The sequence below is a fragment of the Loxodonta africana genome, chromosome 25, assembly GCF_030014295.1.
Source record: "Loxodonta africana isolate mLoxAfr1 chromosome 25, mLoxAfr1.hap2, whole genome shotgun sequence".
Taxonomy (NCBI): domain Eukaryota; kingdom Metazoa; phylum Chordata; class Mammalia; order Proboscidea; family Elephantidae; genus Loxodonta; species Loxodonta africana.
In genome coordinates, this window is record NC_087366.1 from 22,507,170 (window position 1) to 22,527,073 (window position 19,904).

General features: G+C 37.3%; 1 protein-coding gene across 1 annotated transcript in view; it reads left to right on the forward strand.

Annotated features, from left to right (window-relative positions):
* The window catches only part of ACBD6 (acyl-CoA binding domain containing 6), a 296,302-nt gene that overhangs the window by 235,366 nt on the left and 41,032 nt on the right, over positions 1 to 19,904 (forward strand). Inside the window, exon 7 of the mRNA XM_003410973.4 lies at positions 12,524 to 12,554. Coding sequence (XP_003411021.1) covers positions 12,524 to 12,554 — 31 coding nt within the window. The remainder of the gene's footprint in view (positions 1 to 12,523; positions 12,555 to 19,904) is intronic.

A 19,904-nucleotide genomic window follows, 5' to 3' on the forward strand; every position in this document is an offset into this window, starting at 1 on the left:
TGTGAGAGGTGGAACTCGACGGGACTGCCTTGTTTTTCTGGGTCTCACAAGTTTTCTGCCTTTGACAGTGTGCAGTCTTACCACTTTTCTATCTACTCTCTATTACAGGAAAATATTTGAGTTTTCCTTCTCTGACAGGTTTCTACTTTACACAGGTTCTAGCTTTTGCAGGTTTTACTATATGTATTTTACTTATTTAATTTAGTTTATTTTCTGTATCCCCTCCCCACTATGACAGAGATTTTGGTCTGTTTTGTTCATTGCTCTTAGAACAGTACCTGGCACGTAGTAGGTAAAAAAAAGTAAATATCTGTTCAGTGAATAAATGAATGAATTTAAGCATGAACAACCTTACAGATAAATATTTGCACAGATCCTTGATTTATTTATTCATTCACTCAATAAAAAATAAAAAATTTTGAGTACTTGCTGTGTACCAGACACTGTTGCTAGGGCTAGGAATACAACAGTCAGAAAGACATGGTCCCTACCCTTAAGGAGCTTGTAATCAAAAGAAGATAACAAATAAATGTATTTTTAAATTACAAATTATAATAAATGCTGTGAAAGAAACAGCCAGGGGGTTGAACTAAATAACAATGGGGGCAACCTTGCTTTTCAGCAAGTAGTGAAGGAAGACTTCCTCCACATAGCTAACAGGTTGGGACCATGAGGAATAGAAAGAGTCAGTCACATAGAGAGCAGGAAGTACAACATTTTATGAGATAAGATTAGAAAGTTAGACAGGGCTAAATTATACGAGGTTTTCTAGGCTAGTGGTTCTCAAAAGTGTGGAATGGAAACTCCTGGGAGTTTTTGCAGTCCTTTCAGGAAGCCCATGAAGTCACAACTATTTTCATAATAATCCTAAGGTATTATTTGCATTTTTCACACTCATTCTTTTATGACCATACAGTGGCATTTTCCAGAGGCCACATGACGTGTGATATCAAAACAGATAGAATGAAGAAGTAGATTTGAGTATCTAATTATTTTCTCTTTTACCAGGCATTAAAGAGATTTGCAGAAACGTAAAACAATGCCAGTCTTCTCTCTACATTATCTTTTCTTTTGGAAATGTATTTGTTTTCATTTTTAAAATTGTTACTTATAGTAACACATAATGGGTTTAAAATTTCTCAACTTTAGTTTCTAATATGGTAAATATTGATAGATTTAAACCATCTAAACAAAAGCTCTTCGAGGTCCTCAATAATTTTTAAGAGTGTAAAGGGACACTAAGACCAGAAAGTTAAAAGTTTTGGACTTTATTTTAAGAGCAATGGGAAGCCAATGAAGAGTTTTAAACCAAGGTAGAAACATGATCTAATTTAACTTTTGAAAAGGTCACTTTATTTATTTTATTATTGTGATTTAGGTGAAAGTTTACATAGCAAATTAGTTTCTCATTAAACAGTTAATACATAAATTGTTTTGTGACATTGGTTGCCAACCCGGTGATGTGTCAACATTCTCCCATTCTGCAACCTAAGTTCCCTATTTCCATTCGTACAGTTTTCCTGTCCCTTCCTGCCTTCTTGTCTTTGCTTTTGGGCTAGTGTACCCATTAGTCTAATATACGTGATTGAACTATGAAGCATGTTCCTCATGTGTGTTATTGTTGGCCCTATAGATCTGTCTAATCTTTGGCTGTAGGGTGAACCTCAGAAGTGACTTCAGTACTGAGTTAAAAGGGTGTTCGGGGGGCCATACTCTCAGAATTTCTCCAGTTTCTGTCAGACCAGCAGGCCTGGTCTTTGTGTTTGTGTGTATGTTTGTGTGTGTGTGTGTGTGTGTGAATTTGAATTTTTTTCTGCATTTTTCTCCCACTCTGTCCGGGACCCTCTATTGTGATCCCTGCCAGAGCACTCAGTGGTGGTAGCCAGGTACCATCTAGTCATTCTGGGCTAAGTCTGGTGGAGGTTGTGGTAATTGTGGTCCTTTAGTCTTTTGGACTAATCTTTTCCTTGTGTCTTTGGTCTTCTTCATTCTCCTTTGCTCCAGCCAGGATAGGACCAGTAGATGTATCCTAGATGACCACTCATAGGCTTTTAAGATCCCAGTCGCTACTCACCGTAGAATGTAGAACACTTTCTTTGTCGACTGTGTTATGCCAATTGAGCTAGGTGTCCCCCAAGACCATGGTCCCCAGCCCTTAGCCCAGTAGCTTGGTCTCTCAGGGAGTTTGGATGTGTCAGTGAAGCTTTTCTTAAACTGCTACATGAAGAATAGATTGGAGTGGGCCAGGAGTAGATGTGGGGAGGAGGACAATTAAGAAGTTATTGCATTAATCCAGCTAAAAAATGATGGAGGTTTGTATTGAGGTGGTGTACTGGACTGAACAGTGTCCCCCCTAAAATTCATATCAACCTGAATACCTCACAATGTGACCTTATTTGGAAGTAGGGTCTTTGCAGATATAATTAGTTAAGTTAAAATGAGGTCATATTGATTAGCGTGGGCCCTAGCCCAATGACGAGTGTCCTTATAAAAAGAGAAAACAGAGACTTAGAGAGACAGGGAGAACACCATATGATGACAGAGGCAGAGATTGGAGTGATGTGTCCACAAGCCAAGGAACACTAAGGGTTGCCAACAACCACCACAAGCTGGGAGAGAAACATATTCTCCCTCAGAGCCTGTAGTAGGAACCAACTCTGCTGGTATCTTGGTTTTAGACTTCTAGCCTCCAGAACCATGAAAGAATAAAATTCAGTTGTTTTAAGCCACCCAGTTTCTGGTAATTTGTAACAGCAGCCCTACGAACTAATACAGGTGGTAACAATGAGGATGAAGAGAAATGGGTAATTAGACATAAACTTTAGAAGTAGAACCAGTAGAAGTTGCTTATGGATTAGATATAGAGAGTGAGAAAAAGAGAAATCAAAGATGGATCTTACATTTCTGGCTTGAGCAGCTGGGTAAATAGTAGTGTCATTTATTAACATGAAAACTTGGGCATGGGACTGTTTTTCTTTGGGGATAAATTCTTAGAAATGGAATCATTAGGCCCCCATTTTCTTAAGAGTCCTCATGTCTTTATTCTTCTAGATATGCTTTAGAATAATTGATATTGTTTTAGTACTATTTAGTATTCTTCTATCAGATCACCCCACTTAAACAATTAGATATAGTAAAATATACTGTTGTGGCTTAATTCACTCAGGTAGTCAAAGAACTTAGGCAAAAAGAGAGGCATACAAAGAACCAAGAACATGCACCATGGAAGAAATTCTTATGGTCAAAGTGGGACAGACAGCAAGAGGTGGCAGAGTCCTATGATATCCTAAAGTATTTCAAATAAAATTTCTCGATGGAAATTCTGGCAATATATATTTAATACCATACTAGGAGACTGACTACAATTTCCCCTGCTGGATGAAAATCTGACCTTAGATAAAAATATTTACCTATGTTTCCTGGTAACCTGATGAGGTAAAGAATGTCAGTTATTTTACTAAGCAACATTACTTACGATAAAAATGGCTCCTGATTGGTAAATTGCATCTGGACTGAGAGGAACTGCGAAAAGGAGTGATAAATACCTAATGGAGACACTGCTTATTGGACTGTCCTGAGTTTCTTATAATTGGCGTATCCCTTGCACGGACCCAGGAAGCTATTGTTACAGGATATATAATGGCTCCTGTAAAGCATCGGGGCCTCTAAGCCGAGGAAGACCCCACATCCACTGATGTGGAACTCTTCTCCTTGCACCTGAGCTATATTACCTGGAGAGAAGATAGCTCCTGTACAACTGGGCGAGCTCTCGTCTACATGAATTATTGCAAGGACTCCAGTGTGACACTGCACTGATGGCAGGCTCTGCAGGCTTCTGTCTGAAATCACTCTGAATAAACTGATGCCAAGTGTGTCCTGTGGTAGTCTTGCGGGTCTCACCGATTAAGTGAAGCTAAGAAGACCAGCTTGTGGGCGTAGCACATACATTATCCATTCTTTAGTGTTAACTGCTCATTTATACTGTGCCTGTTTTACTCCAGTCCCTCTTTCTCCAGCAATTTTAGTATCATGTTAAAAACACTGCAGTTATCTTAGCTGCAGTTTCCAAAGCAGACCTGTTCTTGAGAACATTTGTGTAGATGTGAATCTGCTCAGTTGCCTTAATAGGGATGAATAATCAATAGATGCTACCTTTGATTATTTTCCTTTCAGTCATTTGCTTGTCATGTTTGCAGTGGTTACTTATCATTGTGCATATCATTTATTAAAGATAGCTTTTATTATTGTAGTTCATGTGGAAAAAAAGGCTTCTTTCCTGTACTGAAGGTTTGATGGCATAAGTATAGCTAAAAATGCCCAATTTTCCGTTTGATCATAGCTGTATGATTTTAGATTCAAATTTAGTTTTGATGCACGAATTACTGCTTACCCAATGAGAAAGATCTTTGGAGAATTAAGTCTCCAAATTAACCTGTCTTTTGTCAGCTTTTTGGAATTACTACTTTTTATCCTTTATTCAGGGCAAACCATTAACAAAATGGTGAGCGGTCTGGTCAGAAAAAGTTACAATTGTCGATTAACAAGTTAGTTCTGCTATTTTGTGGAGGGTTAGACAAATGTCCAGAGATGGAAAGAGAGCCAGTGAAACAGTGACAGCTAACTTATCCAGAGATTTGTTACCCAGCAACCTCAGTCTCTAGAAAGTGATTTTCAAACTCCGCACAATGGAGTCCCTTCTGGTGATAACTGCCAGCAATTGGTGGTGAGGCAAGAATGCCAAGAGTACAAGGGCTCCAGGTTGCTCCCCTTCTCAGCCAGAGCAAAGTGCCACTTTTATAATTGCTTCATTTATTTGTCACTGTAGATTCCATTTGAACAAAAGCTTCCATTCCATTGAAAATCTCTGATTGAGAATATAGCCCCAAATCAAGATAAAACAACATGAAAATAAAATACAGGGATCTGTGATAAACCTTGCTGCAAATCATGTGAGGCCATCTCCAAACCATCACTCAGAGACTATTTCTAATTTTAGACACAACTTGAGAAACTTGTCTAATTTTCATCCCTCAGCAGTTTACAAGTAAAAAGATGTGAAGGATTTGGGCACACTGATAGTACTAAAGGCTACTTGATAATCCTATGGCTGTGGAAAAGTTATTAAAAAAAAAAAAAAAAAGGCTAAAATCCAATTCAACAAAAAACACTGGTAGTCTGGGGCCATTTAGTGAGAAGCCAAATAGCCGTATTATATACTTGGACGCCTTGGAGAGGCATCATTTATGTTGTAGGCATGTGCAATAAATGATGTTTTTTGTTCACTCATAATCCCAGCCATTTATTTGGTACCTGGCGTGGTTCTAGGCATGGAGATACAACAGTAAATAGTAGCTGCTCTTGAGGGACTTAGTTTATGATGATAACACTGAATCATAAAAAAAAAAAAAGTTAAATTATCTCCCGTTTTCTTCATGTAGATTATCTTCCCTATTCTCCATAAGTAAGTAAAATGTTTTGGAAAGAATTACATAAGAGTTTATAAGGGTGTTTTTAATGTTTGGCCACTTGAAGGGTAGCATTCCAATTATCTAAAAAATCTGCTGACATAAACTGCCTCATTCTCTAAAGATGCCAGCCAAATGAGGTGTTACTATACACCTACTTTTTCTTTTCTTTTTTTTTTTTTTTAGCAGAGAAAGGCCTATCCCTAAGTTTAGCCAAAGGCTAAACTTACCGATCTAGAAAACTTCTTAGAAAAATAACCATAAAATGAATTTGCAAACTTCTAAAATATCAGATTAGCTTAATCACCTTCTATTACAGAGTCACAGATCTCATAGATGCAGAAGCAACACATTCTAAGCTTAGAATTAATATTAAAAATTATCCCAAACTATACTGCTAACTTGTAATTTGTGTCAGTACTTCTAATTCCTCCAACCAATTTGTTTGGACTGCCTACCTTATCATATATTCACTTGAAACACTATTTTTTAAAGTAAAATTTATATATTAAACACCAATTTACTGAATAGGAACAAAATCTCTCATTAGCTACATCATGGGAAAATCCAGCCCCACTGTGCAGCTCTGTTACTCCTTTCACGGTTCATGCTGCAGGACTACTGTTATCTTTAGAACTAACGTTAGTAGAGATGGTGGATCAAGTCTGAATTGAATTAGTATCAGAATTACTATGGTTACTAAAAAAGAAATCCAGTAACTCTTAGGAGAATTTTCCACTTATAGAGAACAGCTAGGAAGCATGTTATTTCCATGACTGCAAAACATATATATCTTTACTTGGAATTAAGGCTTTTGATTCAGTTTGGTAAAATTCATTTAGCCATAGAAAAAATCAGTACTTGGCTACAGTTTTATGTACAGGTAACAGTAGTGTTATCAGTGACTTAGTATTAAATAAGGGAATAAAAATAAATGGTGTTTCACATGTATCAGTTCTGAGCTAATTATTTAATATTTTCATCAGTACCTCAGTCGGTAGAATAAAAAAGTATACTTATATTTGATAGGGTACCCAATTTAGAGATAGAAAACTAAATCCTCAAAGAAATTAATTATGTATAAAATGGGGACATGATGAAAAATAAGTAAGGAAGAATTAGTGCATAGTCTGTGAGGAGATAAATAATCTGTATAAATTGAGGAGACAGTAACTTGTTCTGTGCACATGTGAAGAAAAAAGAACTCAGAAGTCAAACAGAATATAGTAGTGATTTTGTACCTTGTAACTGTTTTTTTTAACTGAAGTTAGTCTCCTGTTCACACTGTAGGCCCTTGTTGGGTTATTATGTTTGGTGTTACAGTCCCACTATAGGAAATATGTGGGGAATTTTTTTTTTTTTGATTTTTATTATGGTTTAAGTGAAAGTTTACAAATCAAGTCGATCTCTCACACAAAACCTTATATACACCTTGCTTCATAGTGGGGAATTTTTTAAGAGAGTTCAAGTAAAAGGAAAATTAAGAGGTTAAAAAATAAACTAATGAAGAATGATTAATGTATTCATTGTTTCATAAACATTTATTGTGCATACTATATTCCAGACACTGTGATTGGCACCTGATAAAAGATACAGTACTTGCCTACAGAAGCTTATAGTCTTAGAGGAAGAGGTGGACAAGTACATTTAGTACATGCTCTTCCACCGTTGTTAGAAAAAAGGGGCACCTAAGCTTACCTGAGGAGTCAGGAAAGGTTTTCTGGAAAAGATGAGCTGAGTCTCAAAGGTCGAGGGAGTTACTTTTTCCTGGAAGATTCCAGACTAAATAATTTGAATAGTCCCCCATGACAAAACACCCAGAGATGCTGAATAAAATATTACAAACATCCTTCTAAATGCATGGCAGAGCTTACAAAAAAGCAAGGTAACTCTCCAAGGGCCAAAACAACCACACCTAAAAAACAAAGTAGTAACCTTTTAAATAAGATTTAAAAACAAACCTTTAACAAATGCTAAGTTTAACCAACACTGGGATGCCCTGAAAGGATTTGCCAGTCTCAATAATCATAGAGGGTTTGTCTTGGCCAGTGCTCCAAGTCTAGGCATAGAGGGGTGGGTGGCTACCCTTTTAAAATTTACATGACTTAAATGTTCAAAAATCCCTAAGATAAGAAATCAGCATAAGGGATCTAAGACTCATAATATCTCTGTGGTGCCTGACAGAAATAAGAGTAAAATCATTCTGGAGGGACAGACCTTCTATCCAGGGAGCACAACACAGAACTTTTCACAGATAAAGTTCCCACTTAAAATGAATTCACAGTCCAGAATTAGAAGGCACACACAAAAGGAAGCAATCTATAAAGAGTAAATGGCAGCCCCCACAACAAATACATTTAGCATTACCCTACCTCCCCTCCCTGATTTCAGATAAAAGAAATGTAGACCCATGGGGACCGATTCAACACCGTAGTCCCTCATTAATGTCTAGCTCCCTAAACCAGGAGCTCAGGACTATCCTCGCCCAGACCAGTCTTGCAGCTTTAAAGAATCACCACACCCCCTAAGCCAGGAGCTTAGGGCAGGCACTACCCCTTTGCCTAGGCGCTGGCATAAGGGGTCCATCGACTTCTAGCACCCTTCACCCCTACTTAGACCTGTGTGGGTCAATTCAACAGCGTAGACCCTCATTGGCATAGAACAATAGGGTGTACACCTGAAGCCTGTTTTCAGCTGCAGCAGCCAAAGAGCAGTTGCAGATTCACAACATTTGACACCACCCTGCCCATTAAGCAGGGTCCTCACCCAGGGCCGTGAGGGCTGGCAGTATCATCCATTCCATCTAGCCACCCAGGACAAGGGTCTAAGAATAAATGGTGGCTTCCAGTCCTTATAGCCAACAGCATTGGGTACCCGAAGTCTAGCTACAAAACTCACTCACCTATGCACTCTAGGAACAGGGACATGTCTTCCACTCAGGCACTCAGGGGCAGCCACCAGCCCCCTGCCTCCCACTGTAGCCAGATACCTGTGCCTGCTCCAAAGGCCCCTACACAGCCCTGTCCGTCTAGAACTTTAGTGAGAGTCTGCAGCACACACTTGCTGACTGACGACCTGGACACCTGAGCTGAAACCTCAAAAGAAAAGTGAACAGATTCCTGGGCTCACACACCTAGTAGCTGCTCTAACCACCTGGTGACAGGATATGAGAGCTTCAGAGACACCAGTAACCAAAGCAGCTCACACACCCAGCCTACTTGGGCATATCAAAACAAAAAGTTAGGACACAGTAAGCAAACGTACAATAAATAAATATAATAACTTATTGGTGGCTCGCAGACAACAGTCAATATCAAATCACATAAAGAAGCAGGTCAAGATGGCTCCAGCAAGCCTCCAAAACAAAGAACCAGGAAACCTTCCAGAAGAAGAGAAAATCTTGGAATTACTGGAGTTAGAATTCAAAAAATTAATACACAGAGCTCTTCAAGAGATCAAGAAGTAGATCAGGCAAAACTCAGAGCAAGCCAAGAACCACACAGACAAAACAATGGAGGAATTCAGGAAAATAATACAAGAACAGAATGACAAATTTAACAGGCTGCTGGGAACTATAGAGAGAAATCCAAAAGATTAACAATAAAATTTCAGAATTAGACAACTCAATAAAAGGTCATAGGAGCAGAATTGAGGCAATGGAAGTCAGAATTAATGAGATTGAAGATAAATCCCTTGACACCAGTTTATTTGAGGAAAAGTCAGATTGAAGAATTTAAAAAAATGAAGAAACTCTAAGAATTATGTGGGACACTATCAAAAGGAAAAACCTATGAGTGACTGGAGTACCAGAACAGGAAGGGATAACAAAAAACAGAGAATTGTTGAAGATTTGCTGGCAGAAAACTTCCCTGATACCGTGAAAGACAAGATGATACCTGTCCAAGAAGCTCGTCAAACCCCATACTGGAGATCCTAAAAGAAATATACCCTTAAACTCAAGTCAGTTAGCAACCCCATAGGACAGAGTAGAACTGCTCTATAGGGTTCTTAAGGCTATAATCTTTATGGAAGTAGGCTGCCACATCCTTCTTCCGAGGAGCAGCTGTTGGGTTCATACCACTGACCTTTTGGTTAGCAGCTGAGCACTTTAAGCACTACACCATCAGGGCTCCTTCAAAAGAAATACAGGGACTGTAAAAGTAGTCAGTTTAAAATGATCATATACATCAAAGACCGCTCTTAAGACACTATCTTTCAAAGACCAGAGGGCAAATTTCAAGGAGAGAGAAGAGCATGTGCAGCTGTGGGGGCCAGATAGGTGTTCTGATCGGGAATTGGCAGCCACAGACTTCGGAGGAGAAGGAATTGGGAGGGAGATGAGCCAGGCTTGGGTCAGGAAGTGCCTTGCGTTCTGTATTAGTTAGGACTTTTGTTTGCAAGTGACAAAAAAAAAATGCACATTTGTCTAAGGAGTATTTTGTTGTTGGCTCACTTAACCAAGAAAGGCTAAGATGTAATTGAAATGATGGGAACCAGAAACTCATTCTCTCACCTCTACTTTCTTTGGGATTATTTTATTCTCTCCTATTACAGACTGCTTTCCTCCAAGAAGTGAAGAACATGTCCACTTGCAGTGCTTGGCTTACACCTTTACACCTTTGCCTTTGATGAAAGAAGAAAGGGCCTTCTCTGAGCACACACCTCCACCCCCCAGCTCCATTTTGAAAAGTCCTGAGAGTAAACTCTAACTGACATTACTCAAGTCACATACTTCTATACCAGGAGGGTGATGGATGCTATGGTTTGCACAGCTTGGGTCACATGGCCACCCTAGAACCATCACCAGTTCACTATGTAAACATACCTTCTCATAGAGTCCTTCCCTGCCTAAAAAAAATTACTCTAGTCCCTTACCCAGCTTTATTTTTTCAGAGCACTTGTCACTACCTATCATTAAATATATTTATTTGCTTATTGCCTCCCTCCACTAGAATGTAAGATTTATGACATCAGGTACCTTGTCTGTCTCATTCACCTCTGTGTTTCCAGTGCCTAGAACACTAAATGAGACATGGAGATTTAATATTCATTGGTACAGGTAATTAAAAGGAATTAATTATTCTTTTTCCCTTGTGAAAATAAGCAATTAGAAATTGAAAGGGGCTAAATGAACTTTGAGTATATATGAGCATGGTGATTAAGCCTGAAAGTTACTCACAAATAGCAAGAGAACTAAGTTTTCTTAAGATGGGTGATTGTGAAAAACAGAACTTTCAGAGTCCTGAAATTGCAGAAGAGTAAGCCCTTTCTGAACTTGTTTTCTGTTGCTGGGCATTCACATTTAAACTATAAATACCAGTATGTAAATATGTACACAGACACACACACGTACATGCACACATACATACACTTTTACTGATTAACATTGGAAACTGGCAAAGTAGATGTGAGTCTCAAGCCATAATGGTCAGTACAGTTCTTGTGAAATTTTTTTTATAGCCAGGCAAGACAAAATACTGCAGAGCACAACACCTTGTCATGCCGCCCTGAATAAGCATCTCTCAGGTCCTGTTCATTATAGTGGCCTCAGCTTTCTCTGCTACCTGCCCTTAACCTCTAGGCACGGCAAGGCAAAGGGGAGCAGGGTAAGGAAGCTATCTAGAAAAGACAAGAAGTAGGCAAAAATTTCTCTTAGGCTTTCTCACTTCTTGATGCTTCTTTCCATCTTCACTCCCCTTACACTTTATTATCTTTGTGATGCTTGATGAGCATATCAAACTTAGCCACTGTTACACCTCAGCCAAGTCTGCTCTACTCCCAGGGTCCCTCAAAACTACTTCTTTTATATTCCCTCTCCCACCACCTCCCACACACACACATACATTCCTTACCTTCGAGTAGATCTTCCATTTTCTGTTTAGGAAAACAATTTCATTTAACTACATTGCCTCAGAGTTGTACCCCTTTCCACCCCACTCCCACCAGTTGTCATCTCTGCCAAGCTTCTCTAGCCGTTAAGAAGCTCTTAAGGAATGGCTTTTTCCTTACTGCCTCTGTTGACTACCCACCTTGGCTTTTTTCTTACTATCTATCTGAACCAGAGATCCCTGTGTCAGCTTCTTTCTTCCCTTCGTAGGAGATTAAATAGGGAGACCATAGCCAATAAGTTCTGGGAGCCAACTCCCACCCCACATCCAGCTTTTGGGAAGTAGGAAAGGCAAATACAGGGTGCCAAAGACTGGTGTGGTTTAAGTTATAATACCACTTTCTCCAAGTTATTTACAGTTAATTACCAGGGGAATAATAATGGCCATGCATATTACTAAGTACGTATCAAATTAATTACTAAATTCTACTTTTCACCTGTGTTCAGTCGTGATTATTTGTTGCTCACATGATGTGATTGGCTGCTGTCGACTTAAGACATAGCATTGCTAAAAAGTACTCATCTGTGCTGTAATTAGTACATATAGTTACAAAACTTTGGTTTTAAAACAAACATTTTTAACTGAAATGCCTAGAGTTTCCTGAGTATTGTATGGGAACTTTAGACTTTCTTAAAAACTTCTGGGACTTTGCATATTTTTACACTTCCATATGATATTTTATCTGCTTAAGAAACCTCTAATATTTATGAGCCTGGAATTTGTGAATCTTTGAAAAGGGGTTAAAAAGCTGTCAGCTCATTCTCACTGTAAACCACACACTTCTTAGACTTCAGAACAAGCTTGGAAAACGAACACATTCTAATACACATCAAGATAAATGGTGTACAGTGTCAGCTTTTCTGCCACCTGTCGGATAATCAAACTGCTACATTTTAACTCCTTAAACCCGCTCTTCCCTTGGATTTATCTGCAGATCTGATTATCTCGTCACTCTACTGTTGCAGCGCACAAGTTGCCATTCAATGTTCCCCTGTTCTCCATGATAGAGAGCTTCGCCAGAAGTTACTGTGAGGCTCAACTGGCTCAACTGTGCCTGATAAACTTATGAAACTTTGATATATCAGATATACCTTATACTCCACAGTATAACTTTTGTACTTCCATGTTTTTATTATTTAGACTTCTAAAATTTATTATTTCTTTTTATAGGACAATGAAGGCCAAACAGCTCTACATTATGGTAAGCCATTTCTAAATTATTAATAATAATAATCAAAACTGTTTATTTCAGCCTTGTCTATACAACACTATATCCATAGTGCTTAGAAAAGTGCCTCACAGCTAGGAGAGGTACAATAACTTTTTTGTTTAAAAAACATATATTAATAAACTGTAAAGGTGGAGAGATGTTAAAATTCTTACGGGTACATTCATAGTAAATTGAGCATTTCTGTATTATCGACAGTAATAAAGGCTCGTCCAACCCCCCCCTTTGAAAATTTATTATTTCATTCTTGATACTGTTGTTGACAACTAAGATGCTAATCATTGTCACTGAAGGACCTAGAATCTCTCCTACAAGAAATACTTTCAGCTTCATAATTAAGATTGAAGTGTCACCAATTGCATGCCCCAACTTATTTATGAACTTAGCTAGTATAACCTAGGTACCAAAGCCAGCAGAAGAAGAGAAAAATTGTGAGTCAGTCTCACTTTTGAACATAGATGAAAAAAATCCCTAAATAAAACATTAGCAGATGAAATCCAGCAATAAATTTTTTGAAGAAAGATATGCCATGACCAAGTTGGGTTTATCCCAGGTATTCAAGAATGATTTAACATTTAAAATTTTTATTAATGTAATTTATCACATTAGCAAATTAGATGAAAACTATATGATCAAATCAAATGCACAAAAAGCATTTGAGGAAATTCAGCACTCATTCTAAGCAGCAGTGTAGAAAATTGGTTAAGACCTCAGGCTCTTAAGCCAGACTTTCAGTTCAAGTTGTAATTCCACTTTTGACCTTGGACAGATTATTTAACTTCACTGTACCTCAGTTTACTCATGGTGAAATAGAGATAATAAACTCAGAGGTTTGTTATGAGCATATAATGAGTTAATCTGTGCAAAGTACTTAGAACAAGGTCCCATGCCTGGCACATACTCTGTAAATATTTGCCAATATTCTTATTCGTGATTAAAACTCTTAATAAACTAGGAATGGAAGAACACTTCCATAACCTGATGAATTTATATATCAGAAACCTAGAGCAAATACGATTATTAAAGATGAACTATTTGAAGCAATCTCATTAAAATCAGGAACAAGAAAAGAATGCCTATCATGACTGCTTCTATTTAGGATTGTATCAGAATTCTAAAATACACAGAAGAAAAGCAAAAGACATACAAGGTGCATGGAATGGATAAAGAGAAACAAAATTATCATTATTCTCAAACAACATAATTAGCTACACAGAATATACAATAAACTCTACAAATTATTAAAACTTATAATTTACCAAGGTTGCTGAATAAAACATCAATTTAAAAAATCAATTACATTCTTAAAGACCAATTCTAAGAGGTAGAAAATAAAAAAATTTAAAGATATTATTTACAATAGCAACAGAATGCTAGGAACCAACCTAACAACAGGCATGTAAAACCTTTATAGAAAAAAATTACAATACTTTTTTAAAATATATTTTTTAAAGACCTAAGTAGTAAAAGGAAAGAATGGGAAGACTTGGTATCATAAAAATTAGCTCTCCACAAGCGAAAATATAAATTCAGAGGATGTTTATAAGAATCTCAGCAGGTTTTTTGTGGAATTTAACAAGCTTGTTCCAGAATTCATATGGAAGAACAAAGAGCCAAGAATATCTAAGGCAATTAATTTGAAAAAGAAGAAAAAAGAGGAACTCGCTCTCTCAAATATCAAGATGTTATTTTAAAGCTGTAATAATGAAGGCAACAGAGATCAGCTTCTGGCGTGAGAGTGTGAAGAGATCCAGTGACCCCCACTCCCCAGTGAAAGTAGTGAAAATTATAATAGGAAAAAATTGGGGAAACTCACAAATAGGTAGAAATTAAACAACAAACTCCTAAGTAACCAGTGCATTCAAGAGGGAAATCATAAAACGCTTTGAGATGAATGAAAATGAAGACACAACATAATAAAACTTATGGGATGCAATTAAAGCAGTGTTTAGAAGGAAATTTATAGCTGTAAATGCCTATGTTAGGAAAGAAAAAAGATCTCAAATCAATAGCCTAACCTTCCACCTTAAGATATTGGGAAAAAAAAAAAAAAAAAAGAGCAAACTAACCTAAAGCAAAAAAAATGAAAGAAATAATAAAGATTAGAGCAGAATAATGAAATAGAGAATAGAAAAACTAAAAAAAACTGCTTCTTTGAAAAGATCAACGAAATTCACAAACCTTTAGCTAGACTGATAAGAAAAAAAGAGAGAAGACTCAAGTTAGTTGAACCAGAAATGAAAGAGGGGATATTATGACCGACGTTACAGGAATAAAAAGGATTGTAAAGGAATACTATGAATAATTGTCCAACAACAAATTAGATAAATGAAAAGGACAAATTCCCAGAAAGACACAAACTACCAAAACTGATGCAAGAATCAATTGGTCTCAACCCACCTGGATCAAAGGAGAATGAAGAACACCAAGGTCACACGATAACTAAGAGCCCAAGAGACAGAAAGGACCACATGAACCAGAGACCTACGTCATCCTGAGACCAGAAGAACTAGTTGGTGCCTGGCCACAACCGATGACTGCCCTGACAGGGAGCACAACAGAGAACCCCTGAGGGAGCAGGAGATCAGTGGGATGCAGACCCTAAATCCTCACAAAAAGACCATACTTAATGATCTAACTGAGACTAGAGAAATCCCGGTGGTCATGGTCCCCAAACCTTTTGTTGGCCCAGGACAGGAACCATTCCTGAAGACAACTCATCAGACATGAAAGGGACTGGACAGTGGGTAGGAGAGAGATGTTGATGAAGAGTGAGCTACTTGTATCAGGTGGACACTTGAGACTGTGTTGGCATCTCCTGTCTGGAGGGGGGATGGGAGGATAGAGAGAGTTGGAAGCTGACAAAATGGTCACGAAAGGAGAGACTGGAAGGGCTGACTCATTAGGGGGAGAGCAAGTGGGAGTACAGAGTAAGGTGTATATAAACTTATATGTGACAGTTTGACTTGATTTGTAAACGTTCACTTGAAGCTCAATAAAAGTTAATTAAAAGAAAAAAATTATGCAAGAAGAAATAGACGATTTGAATAGACCTATTACAAGTAAAGAGACTGAATTAGTTATTAAAAACTACCCACAAAGAAAAACCCTTCCTCAGAAGTCTTCACCACTGAATTCTGCAAACATTTAAAAAGTACTTAATACCAATTCTTCACAAACTATTTCAAAAAACAGAAGTGAGAAGAACACTTCCCAACTCAATTTATGAGTCCATTATTATCCTGATACCAAAAACCAGACAAAGACATCACAAGAAAACTACAGACCAATATGTCTTATCAATATGGATGCAAAAATCCTCAACAAAATACTAGCAAACCAAATCAAACAACATATAAATAATTGTACACTATGGATCAAGTGAGATTTATCCCAGGAATTCAAATTTGGTTTAACATCTGAAAATCAATTAACGTAACACATCATATAGATAGAATAAACAACAAAATCACATGATCATCTCAAGAGCTGCAGAAAAACCATTTGACAAAATCCAACACTCTTCATAATAAAAATACCCAACAAACTAGGAATAAAAGGAAACTTCCTCAACCTGATAAAAGGCACCTACAAAAAACCCACAGCTAATATCATACTTAATAGTGAAGGACTGAATGCTTTCCGCCTAAGATCAGAAACAGAGTAGAACTGCCCCATAGAGTTTCCAAGGAGCACCTGGTGGATTCAAACTGCCAACCTTTTGGTTAGCAGCTGTAGCACTTAACCACTACGCCTCCAGGGTTTCCAAAGATCAGAAACTAGACCACATCTAGCCCACATTATATTGGAGATTCTAGCCAGGTCAATTAGGTGAGATAGACAGATGATAGATAGATTGAAAAGCAAGAGTAAAACTGATGATAGTTTTTTGCAGATGACATGATATTCTAAATATAAAATTCTAAGAATCACTAAAAAACTAATAGAACTAATAAATGAGTTTAGCAAAGGTATCAGGATACAAGATCAGTATAGAAAATTCAGTTGTATTTCTTTCTATACAGTTGCAATGAACAATCTGAAAATAAAAATTAAGAAAATTCCATTTACAATAGCATCAAAAAGAATAAAAAACTTCAGAAGAAATTTAACAAAATAAGTGTAAAACTTATACTCTGAAAACTACAAAACATTGTTTAAAGAAATTAAAGAAGACTTAAATAAATGGAAAAACACCCAAAGTTTGTGGATTGGAACACTTAACATTGCGAAGCTGGCAGTACTTCCCAAATTGATCTACGGATTCAACACAATCACTAATAGAATCCCAGCTGACTTCTTTGTAGACATTGTCAAGCTGGTTCTAAAATTTATATGGAGTTATAAGGGGCCCTGAATAGCCAAAACAATGTTAAAAAGTAAAAACACAAAATAGGAGGGCTCACACCTCCCAATATAAAACTTGCTACAAAGCAGCAGTAACCAAGACAGTGTGGTACTGGCATAAGGACAAATATATAGATCAATGGAATAGAATTGAGTGTCTAGAAATAAACCCATGCATCTGCAATCAACTAATCTTCAACAAGAGTGCCAAGACCATTCAATAGGAAAAGGATAATCTTTTCAACAAATGGTGCTGGGACAACTGGATAGCCACATGTGAAAGAAAGAAATTAAACTTTTTTCTTACACCATAATAAAAATTAACTCAAAATTGTTCAAAGCTCTAAATGTAAGAGCTAAAACTATAACTCTTAGAAGGAAATATAGGGGTAAATCTTCATGATCTTGGATTTGGAAAAAGATTCTTATACATGACACCAAAAGCATAAGTAACAAAAGAAAAAATAGATAAACTGGACTTCATCAAAATTTAAAACTTTTATGCTTCAAAGGACACCATCAAGAAAGTGAAAAGACAGCCATCTGAATGGGATAAAATATTTCTCAATCACATTTCTGATAAGGGACTTGTGTCTTACAACTCAATAATAAAAGGGTAACCCAAACAGAAGAATCAACAGAAGGAATCTACAAGACCAAAAGTTGGTTCTTGGAAAAGATCAATATCATCAACAAACCATTGGCCAAACTGACAAAAGAAAAAAAGGAAAGGAAACAGATAACACAAATGAGAAATGAGGTGGGGAACATTATACCAGACCCAACTGAAATAAAAAGGATCATAACAATACTATGAAAAATTGTGCTTCAACAAATTTGAGAACCGAGGAGAAAGGGACAGATTTCTAGAAACACACTACCTACTTAAATTAACACAAACCAAGAAAATCTGAACAGACCCATGACAAGAGAAGAGATAAGAGGTAATAATTTAAAAAAAAAAAAAAAAAAAAAAAGCCCTGGCCTGGAGAGCATTTTTACTGGAGAATTCTACCAAACATTCAGAGAAGAGTTGACACCAATTCAACTCAAAATATTCCAGACCATAGAAAAGGAAGGAATACTCCCTAATTCATTCCATGAAGCTAGCATAAGCCTGATACTAAAACCAGGCAAAGACACCACAAAAAAGGGAAGATACAGACCAATATCTCTCATGAATATAGATGCGAATATTCTCAACAAAATTCTAGCCAGCAGAATTCAGGATCATATAAAAAAAAAAATAATACACCATGACCAAGTGGGTTTCATACCAGTTATGCAAGGATGGTTCAATATTAGAAAATCATTCAATGCAATCTACCACATAAGTAGCACAAAAGAAGAGAATCACATGATCATTTCAATTGACACAGAAAAGGCATCTGATGAAATCCAACACCCATTCTTGATAAAAATTGTCAGTAAAATAGGAATGGAAGGGAAATTCCTCAACATAATAAAGGACATCTATATAAAACTAAAAGCCGACATCATTTTCAACAGAGAGAGGCAGAAAGCATTACCCCTGAGAATGGAAACAAGACAGCGGATGCCCTTTATCACCACCCCTATTTAACATTGTGCTGAAAGTCCTAGCTAGAGCAATAAGGCATGAAAAAGAAATAAAAGGCATCCAAATTGGAAAGGAAGAAGTAAAACTATCCCTGTTTGCAAACGATGTGATCATATACATGGAAAATCCCAGAGACTTCACAGGAAAGCTACTGGAACTAATAAAAGAATGCAGCAGAGTGGCAGGGTACAAGATCAACATACAAAATCAGTTGGATTCCTCTACACCAACAAAGAAAACTCCCAAACGGATATCAGGAAAACAATACCATTTACAATAAAAAAATTTTAGCCCTCAAAAAGATAAAACACTTTGGAATAAGTCTAACTAGACACATAAAAGACTTATACAAAGAAAACTACAAAACACTACTGTAAGAAACCAAAAGAGACCTACATAAATGGAAAAGCATACCATGCTCATGGATAGGAAGACTCAACATTGCAAAAATGTCAGTTCTACCCAAAGCGATCTATACACATAATGCAATCCTGATCCAAATACCAACAGCATTCTTTAATGAGGTGGAAAAACTAATGACCAACTTTATATGGAAAGGAAAGAGGCACCAGATAAGCAAAGCATTAATGAAGAAAAAGAACAAAGTAGGAGACCTCCCGTTACCTGATCTCAGAACTTACTATACAGTCACAGTAGTCAAAACAGCCTCGTACTGGTACAACAGACACGTAGACCAATGGAACAAAATCAAGAACCCAGACATAAATCCACCTATGGTCAGCTGATCTTTGATGAAGAACTAAAGCCTATTAAATGGGGAAAAGACAGTAATTTTAATAAATGGTGCTGGCAGAACTGGATGTCCAGCTATAAAAAAATGAAACAGGACCCATACACAAACACTAACTCAAAATGTATCAAAGACCTAAATATAAAACCTAAAACAATAAAGATCATGGAAGAAAAAATAGGAACAATACTAGGGGCCCTAAATCCAATACAATGTGGCATAAATACAATACAAACCATAACTAACGAAGCACAAACACCAGAAAATAAACTAGATAACTGGGTTGTTGTTGTCATTAGGTGCCCTCAAGTCGGTTCCAACTCATAGCAACCCTATGCACAACAGAACAAAACACTGCCCGGTCCGAGCCATCCTTACAGTCGTTGTTATGCTTGAGCTCATTGTTGCAGCCACTGTGTCAATCCACCTCTTTGAGGGTCTTCCTCTTTTCCGCTGACCCTGTACTCTGCCAAGCATGATGTCCTTCTCCAGGGACTGATCCCTCCTGATAACATGTCCAAAGTATGTAAGATGCAGTCTCACCATCCTTGCTTCCAAGGAGCATTCTGGTTGTACTTCTTCCAAGACAGATTTGTTCGTTCTTTTGACAGTCCATGGTTTATTAAATATTCTTCGCCAACACCAC